Source organism: Pseudozyma flocculosa (genome assembly GCF_000417875.1).
Source record: "Pseudozyma flocculosa PF-1 unplaced genomic scaffold scaffold00003, whole genome shotgun sequence".
NCBI lineage: Eukaryota > Fungi > Basidiomycota > Ustilaginomycetes > Ustilaginales > Ustilaginaceae > Pseudozyma > Pseudozyma flocculosa.
In genome coordinates, this window is record NW_006920871.1 from 88070 (window position 1) to 96228 (window position 8159).

At 66.2% G+C, this 8159-nt stretch overlaps 3 protein-coding genes across 3 annotated transcripts in view; 1 reads left to right on the forward strand and 2 right to left on the reverse strand.

The window, feature by feature from the left end:
- Nucleotides 1-517: 517 nt before the first annotated feature.
- Nucleotides 518-4118, reverse strand: PFL1_01157 (uncharacterized protein; the record flags this gene model as incomplete). Its single annotated transcript, XM_007878661.1, has 3 exons — nt 518-672; nt 819-3651; nt 3789-4118. The coding sequence occupies 3 exons, from the start codon at nt 4116-4118 to the stop codon at nt 518-520; spliced, it is 3318 nt and encodes a 1105-aa protein (XP_007876852.1).
- An 863-nt stretch (nt 4119-4981) lies between these two features.
- Nucleotides 4982-6339, forward strand: PFL1_01158 (uncharacterized protein; the record flags this gene model as incomplete). The annotated part of the gene is made up of 2 exons (XM_007878662.1): nt 4982-5266; nt 5380-6339. The coding sequence occupies 2 exons, from the start codon at nt 4982-4984 to the stop codon at nt 6337-6339; spliced, it is 1245 nt and encodes a 414-aa protein (XP_007876853.1).
- Nucleotides 6340-6915: 576 nt separating this feature from the next.
- The window catches only part of PFL1_01159 (uncharacterized protein), a gene marked incomplete at both ends in the record, with an annotated part of 1504 nt that continues 260 nt past the window's right edge, over nt 6916-8159 (reverse strand). Inside the window, one exon of the mRNA XM_007878663.1 lies at nt 6916-8127. Coding sequence (XP_007876854.1) covers nt 6916-8127 — 1212 coding nt within the window. The remainder of the gene's footprint in view (nt 8128-8159) is intronic.

Consider the following 8159-nt stretch of genomic DNA (forward strand, 5'->3'; position numbering starts at 1 on the left):
AGGGCGGTTGCTAGATGCGTGGCGTACCTGTTTTTTTTCCCTCACCGAGGGAGATACAAACAAGGGAGATCAGGATCCCGGCCCATCTCATCTCGATGAAAGCGAAGAGGAGGAGGGGGGGGGGGGGGGGGGGTCAACGGTACCGGGCGGGACACCTAAGAAACGCCTGCACCACCATTTCGACAGAGGGAAAGGGGGAGATGTCGAGGATATCAATGGGCAGCGCGCCTCCGACCAGACCGACGAGTTGGTCCAGGCTCAGTCGGACCAGTGCATTGACGAGGGTAGATGTGATGGTTTGCCGCATCGTGGTGCGGAGCCATGCCCTCGCTTCCGTACTGGGTGCTTCGAGTGTGGCGATGGGCAGGGTGGGCGTACTACCGCACCGCACCGCACCGCGCCGCAGCGAGGGATGAAGAGGGGAAGGGATCAGTATCGTACTGAACCATACCCTGCGAAGAGGAGGAGGAGCCTCGAGGAGGAGGGTGGGGATGGGGATGGGGATGGGCATGGCGACTTACAAGCGCAGAGAGAGGTAGTGGAACTCGGTCGGGTGGAACGATTTGCGTTGCGCCGTGTCACCCCTCGCCCTCGCTCGCTTCGTCTTGGTCGCTTCCGTCACTGGTGCACCAGATGCGGCCGTCGCGGGAGGAGGTGCAGATGACGGCGGGTCTGTGCCGGCATCGATCGGCAAAAAACGAGGGGGGGTGTGGATCATTCGTTCAGCTGTCCATCGTCGTCTCGTTGTCTACAGCCCAGAATGGGGGTGCATGGTGCGCAAAGGGGGAGGTAAGGCGGGGAGAGAGGGTGCTACTGACTCTTGTCATCGACGTCCATCGGCATCGGCGTCGGCGTCGGCGTCGCAGATGGCTTCTGCCGCGCCGTGTCCGTCCCGCCCTGCCCATTGGCCGCCGCCGCCACCTGCCCCTCGGCTGCGGCATCACCACCGCCCTCGCCCATCTCAACATCGTTGGCATCCTCGTCAAAGTCGGCCGCAAACAGCGCCTCGAGCGCCGGCGTGTACTTTTGGATGGTGCCAAACTTGCTCAGCGGGTAGGTGACCAGGTCAAAGGCGAGCGCGATCGGCATCTTTTTGGCCGTCCCGTGCTCGGTTGCCGGCTGCAGCACTCGGTCGCCGTTGGCAGGTGCCGGTGCCGACGCCGCGGCCGACGACGATGCGGCAAAGAGCGAGGAGCGCGCCATCTTGGGGTACCGCTGCGAAAAGTGGGTGAGGAGGAGGTTGTCGGCGTCCATCCGGCGTCCGACGTCGATGGCCTCGCCAAACGTCGAGTGGCCCTTGGCAATGGCCATCGTCAGCTGGCTGTCCTCGAGCGTCGCCTCGTGGATCAGCACCGTCGAGCCCCGGCCCGCCGCGATCAGCTCGTCCGACGGCCGCGTGTCGCCCGAGTAGGTCAGCGACCAGCCCGACGCGTGGCGCACCACCAGGCCGTAGCAGTGCGAGCCGCGGTGGTGCACCCGCGCCGTGTGCAGGTAGCTCAGGTTGAGCGCGGCCTTGGCGTCGGCGCTCAGCTCGACGTGGCGAGACCGCGCCTGCCCCGCAACCGCCTTGCCGACTGCCTGGCCCTTGGCAGAGGCCGCCGAAGAGTCCGGCAGCGGGTCGACGCCGGTGCGGTAGTCGAGGAACTCGTTGTTGAGCAGCACCACGTCGTCGTCGAGGCCGAGGTCCTCGATGCTCGCGTACTCGCGCAGGTAGGTGTGCACAAAGCTCGTCGCCACGAGGTGGAGCGGCGCTGCGGGCCGCGGGTGCAGCTTGCGGCGCTCGACGAGGAGCCGGATCAGCCCGATGTGGTGGTCGGCGTGGATGTGGCTGATAAAGAGGCAGCGCAGGTTGCGCAGGATCGCGTCGACGTCCTCGCCCTTGTCCGAGTTGACCTCGGCCGAGGTGCCGTCGCGATCGCAGCCAAACTTGCGCTTCAGCAGGCCGTAGGTCGCCTCGCCGGCGTCGAGCAGGATGTTGCCGTCCCTGGGCGTCTGGACCAGCGTCGAAATGACGTTGCGGTACTTGGACGGCGAGGCGCTGCCCGTGCCGAGCGTGGTGATGAGCACGTCGTCGGCAGGCGCCACGCTCGCTCCGCCCGCATTTCCGCCTTCAAGCTGCAGCTGCCGCCGCGTGGTCTCGACAGCCTCGAGGTAGTCGGACCACGCCTTTTTGCGCGCCTCCTGCAGCCGCTCCTGCCGCACCAACCCGAGCTCCGCGCTTTCGATCGCCTTGTCCTTTGGGCTGGCGCCGTTGGCGCCCTTGCCGGCCGCCTTGCGGTTCTTGTCCTTGAGCTTGTCGGTCTGGGCGCGCTGCTCCTCGGACTCGTCGACCGCCTCGAGCTGGAACGAAGCCATCCGCTCCGCCTCGTCGGACCCGAGCGCAAAGTCAAAGTCGGGCGCGCCGGACCGGTGGCGCTTCGGCGCGCCGCGCGGGTGGAGCTGGACCAGCTGGTCAGCCTCTGCCGCCACAAGCTGCAGCGAGGCGAGGGTGGGCGAGCCTTTGCGGAGCTCGTCAAGCGAGACCCGCGGTGCCAGCTGGTACTGGGGCACGCGGAAGAGCTGCTGGTCGAGCTTCGACAGGCGCAGGGGGATCGTCGAGCTCGAGGGGAACATGAGCTTGTTGGCGCAGACGTCGTCGTTGCAGAGGATGTGGTGGCAGTCTGGCCCGAAGCGGGCCATCCACTGCTGGTAGCGCTCGTCGCGCAGCACCTCGAGCGGCACGGCGTGGACGATGGCGTGGGGCATGCGGTGCTGCTCGGCGGGCTTGTCGACGTTGGCACCGGCAGCGTAGGCGGCAAAGGCGCCGTCCGACTCGGCAGAGAGGAGCGAGGGGATGTAGGCAGCCGAGGGCAGGTAAATCTGCATGAAGACGGCGCCAGCCCTCGACGGTCCCAAGACGTCCTGCGAGCGGATGGTGACCGACTCGACGTCGGCCCATTCTGCTGGCTCCGAGTCGGTCTCAGCCGCACCCTTCGACCCCTGGGTAGCAGCGTTCTTTTTGGCTGCCGATCTTGCGCCGCCGCCACGCTTGCCGCCGTACTGGGCGACCCTTTGCTTGTCGCTCCACCTCTTGCGCGACTGAGCGTCCATCTGGGCCCAGCTCTTTGGCCGCGAGACTTGGACATCGTCTCCACGAGTCAGAGCGGCGAAGCTCGGGCCGGGAACAACGCCGGCTTCGAGGGCTTTGGCAGGGTCAAACTTGCCGCGCTGCGGGTGCGCCTCGCAGATGAAGGCGAGCACCGGCGCTTGACCGCCCTGCTCGCCGGAAGGTGCGCTGGCCACGTCGCCGCTGCCGTTGCGAGCGATGAGGTCTAGGGGATTGTCGGGCAGCTGGCTGATGACGAACGCAGGCGTCCGCGGCGGCTTCCAGCCTGGTGCGCTGTACTGGGCCTCGGTGTCGAGGTCGGCAATTTCGACGCCCTGGTCGGACGCCCTCTGGCGCTTTTCGAGGAGCGAGTCATTGAAGAGGCTGTCTGCGACCATGCGGATCCAGGCCTGCGCTTCGTCCCCTTTGAGCTTGGCCGGGTTCCAGCTGGGCCTCCTCCACCTGCTCCGGACACCCTCGACGGCGGCCTCGTCGGCCTGAGCTTCGTTGTCGAGTCTCGGTCTCTTGGCCAGCTGACCAGGGGCCTCATCCAGCTCCTGCTGCTGCTGCTGGGGGCCGGGGCGGTGAAGCTCTGTGGCAGCAGAGGCACGGCATGGACGATGACGTTCTGGTCCTCGTAGAAGGGTTTGGGCGCAGTACCTGCTCTCGAGGATGGTGGGAGGTGCGCGGGAAGCTCGTTTACGTGTAGCTGCATGGTGTCGCGCTTTGCATAGGTCCTCATGGTTGCGAGGGCGTAGCAGAGGTTGGCGGGGCCGTGTACGCTCGATGCGGTGCGGTTGCCGTCGGCCTGGGACATGAGGACGCCGGGCAGGCCGCCGATGGCCTCCCACCCGATGCGCGGGACAAAGATGTTTGTGACCCTGCTGAGGTTTGCCTTGCGCTGGGTGCAGGAGCGGGATGTGCCTTCGCCGGCGTTGAAGAGGTAGCGGTCTGCGCCGAACTGGAGCATGACGGGTGGGAGGAGGGGGGTGTCGGACGAGGGGGCGGTGAGGATGCGCATGTCTGCCAGCATGTTGGCGTTGGGTCTGGCCGGCTGGACCGCGGTGTGAAGGGGCGAGGAGGTGAGTGCGGATGCAGTGGAACCGGTGCACTGTCGGCGTTGTGAGGTCCTGCAAGGCTGCTGCTGCTGCAAAAGTAGAGGCGCGGTGCTGTGGCACTTGAGACGAGGGGCAGGATGAGCACGAGAAGCGCAGGCAAAGTTGGTTGTAGCAGCTGGATGCAGACGTGCCGGGAGCGATGGCAATCTGGGTCGAAGGATCAAGAGGCGAGGAAGGAGCGAGGTTGTCATTCGTCCATGGCTTGAGCTGGCTTGGCTTAGCTTGGCGGGCGAGAGGTGGCGGACGACGGCGGCAGGCCACAGAGATGCAGCGACGGTGGATGTCGATATCGGGGTGGCGATGTCGGTAGAGATGGTGTCTAAGCTGGGCGAGCGTGGTGGTGGTGGTGGTGGGTGTGGGTGCGGAGGGAGCCAGGAGCGAGGAGGCAGCGAGGCTAAGGAGCCCACCCCTGGCCAGTGGGCAGGCCAGCAAGCCGCCGTCTGTCAGCCAACCTCTTTTTCTTCGCGGTGCCGTGTCGACTGGCCGGAATTCGGGACTCTGAGCCCCACTGACTGGGCCTGTGCAGCCAGCGGGTCCCACCCAGGGTCCCTCTGGCTCTCGGTGGCCGGGCCAGCCACATAGCCGGCCAAGAGGCCGCACCCTGGCCTCTCGCTCTAGCCCCTCCCCTCCTGGCCGCCTCGACGCTCGCTATAAAGGCCACCATCGCCCTACCGTCTCCCCTCGTATCCCTCTACACCATCGCCTACGCCCCCCTAGCACCTCAACGCACCGCTCTCCGCTGACTCGCATTCCACCACCGCCTGCCGATCCCGCAAAGATGGCCAGCCTGCCCGTGTTCAAGGTCGAGCAGTGGATGGACCGGTACGAGACGACATGCACCCACAACCTCGCAGAGACGTGCTGCGACTCGATCTCGCTCCACGACCTCGACCACCTCTCCAGGCAGGCCGGAATCGAAGAGCCCACACTCGCCGCCTTGAGCGGAAAGCGCCTCACCTACGGCCATATCCGCGGCAGCCCGGAGCTCCGGCAGAACATCGCAAGCCTCTACCCCGCCGCCGTCGCTGACGGATCTCTCGGCCCGGACAATGTCCTCGTCACTGTGAGTCCCGTCGCCACGGGTGTCGCAGCGTCGGTCTCAGCCCAGAGCAGCAACTCAGTCGTCTCGCTGCTCCACCTCCCGCTCCACGTTTTCCCACCACTCTGACCGCACAGCAAGGTGCGATCGGCGCCAACTTTCTCGTCGAGCTCTCGCTCGTCAAGCGCGGCGACCACGTCGTCTGCGTGCACCCGACCTACCAGTCGCTCTTCGAGGTGCCGCGCAGCCTGGGCGCCGACGTCGATCTGTGCCGGCTCGATCCTGCCGACGGGTGGCGCTTCTCGGTCGACCGCCTGGCCTCACTGCTGCGCCCCACGACGTCGCTCGTCATCCTCAACAACCCAAACAACCCGACCGGCCAGGCCCTCTCGCGGTCCACGCTCGACGCCATCGTCGAGGCCGTCAAGGCCCGCGCCGCGCCAGGCTGCATCATCCTCTCGGACGAGGTGTACCGACCTCTCTTCCACTCGCTCCCCACCTCCGACGACGCCGACGGTGCGCCACCGTGTTCCATCCTCGAGACGGGCTACGCGCACGCCATCGCCACGGGCAGCCTGTCCAAGGCCTTCAGCCTCGCCGGTATCCGCGTCGGGTGGATCGCGACGCCGCGCTCCGACCTCATCGAGGCCTTTGCCCAGCGACGCGACTACAACGTCATCAGCGTCTCGATGGTCGACGACGCCATCGCCGCGCGGGCGCTGCACCCGCGCGTCGCCCAAAGGATTCTCGAACGCAACACCCATCTCGCAAGGACCAACCGCGCCATCCTCGAGGCTTGGATCGAGAAGACGCCCCAGGTCGAATGGGTCCCCACCCAGGCCGGTACCACTGCGCTGCTCCGTCTGGTTCGAACCGCAGCGGCGGCGGCGCGGGGTGGAGAGCGAACGGCGGCGACCGACGAGGTGGATGCAGACGACTTCTGCATGCGTCTCCACGACCGCGCCGGCGTACTCGTCGCGCCCGGTACCTGCTTCGACTGGCAGGGCTGGATCCGCATCGGCTACGTCGGAAATACCCAGGAGCTCCAGGAGGGCCTCGACAGGATCACAGACTTCCTACGCTCCGAGTCGATCTAGCTTCGTCGTCGTTGCCTGCGAAGAGGCAAGGGCCTGGGATGTGTAGAAAGAGAAGGGGGGAGAAATCAAACTGCCAGAGTCACAACTGCAGGCCCGCAGTGGTGTGGAAGTGCGAGGCGAGGTGTTGCGACACCGGGCGTGTGCCAAAGCTGGCTTGGGATCCATCGAGCCTCGCATCGCATCCCAGCGCATCCAGCCCATCGACACAACAGTTTGGTGTGTCCAGGAGAGAAGGCGATTAAGATGAAAAGGGACGCCGGCACATGGGTGCGATGAGGCGCGGGATATCTACAGAGGCTGCGTGCGTGGCATGGCATGGCGGGGCGGTGTGACAATGAAGCTGAGAGCGGCGGTGGCAGTGGCTATGCGGTAGGGACGATGAAGAGGGGGAGTGGTGGTGGTGGTGGTGGTGGTGGTGACGAGGAAGTGCGCGCGCGGTCCAGCCGACGACGACGCGAGAAAGAAAGTGGGAGGGGGCCGGGAGCAAGGCGCGAGACCTAGCGGAGCCTAGCTCAGCCCGCGCCGCGCCGCGCCGCGCCGTCCTGCATCTCCAGGCCTCACCGAACGAGGCCCCGCTCAGAGCATGGTGCCAAAGACATAGTCCCAGAGCTTGCTGGTGACGCCAAAGCCGAGCTCAAAGTTCTTGTAGTGGTGCTCGAGGTGGTACTGCTTCATCTCGCGCATGTACTGCGGCAGCTTGGTGTGGTGGAGCGCGTAGTGCATGCAGTCGTAGACGACGTACATGCTAAAGGCGCCCGAGATGAGGCCGTTGGCGATGCGGTTGGGGAAGAGGGTGTGGGCGAGCTGGGTGAAGGGGTAGCTCAGCACGAAAAACAGGAGGGGCGGCATGACGAGCCGCAGCCGGTCCATGGGCAGGTAGTGGTGGACGCCGTGGAGGAGAAAGTGGAGCATGAGGAAAAAGGGGCGGTCGGGCAGCACGTCGTCGATGTGGAAGAGGAAGCGGTGCAGCGTGTACTCGAGCAGCGTCCAGATGACGACGCCCGCCGCCCAGCACGCAAACGTCTGCGTCACGGCCACGCTCCACGCCGACGACGAGGCGAGCGAAAGGGGCAGCGCCGAGCCGCCCTTGAGGCCGGCGTGGGCGGCGGCGAGCTCGTGGGCGGCGTTGCGGACGGCAAATTGGGTGGCGGAGCGGTAGAAGATGGCGGCGGCGATGGGGACCCAGATCATGGGCACCACGTACCACGGGGTGCGCGTGAACATTTCGAGGAAGTCGGGCCCAAAGAGGCGGGCGGGCTCCTTGAGGTGGCGCGGGTTGTGGACCTGCTCGAGGTAGAATTCCTTTGAAAAGGTGGCGTTCCACATCTGGGGGATGAGGGGGCGCGAAAGGTCGAGGAAGTGGTGCTTGTGGAAGTCGGCCGAGCCGTCGGTCTCGTCGGGGTGGAAGTCGGCGGTGATGATGATGCTGTCGTCCTTGCCCGAATACTCTCCGGCAGCCAACTTTGCGCCGCCGCCGCCGTTGGCCTTTGCGTTGCTGTCGCGGTCTGCGAGGAGCTTTTCCTCCTCGGGCGTCTTTGGCAGGCGGCCGACGAGGTACTCGTTTAGGACGTCGTAGGCCGAGTCGGAGTGGGAGTGCTCCTCGGGGTCGTCCATGATCTCGCCCATGTCCTTGCCGGCGAACCTGAGGATGAGGTCGTCTCCGCCCGGGTGGTCCTCGACGAACTCGGAGACGTTGTAGACGTTGCCGCGGTGGATGAGCCAGCAGTCGTCGGGGCGGTCGTGCTTTGCGACGTCGTCGAGGGTGAAGAGGCGGATCTGGCGCTGGGGCTGGGCGGGCACGGATGCGGCGGCGGCGGCGG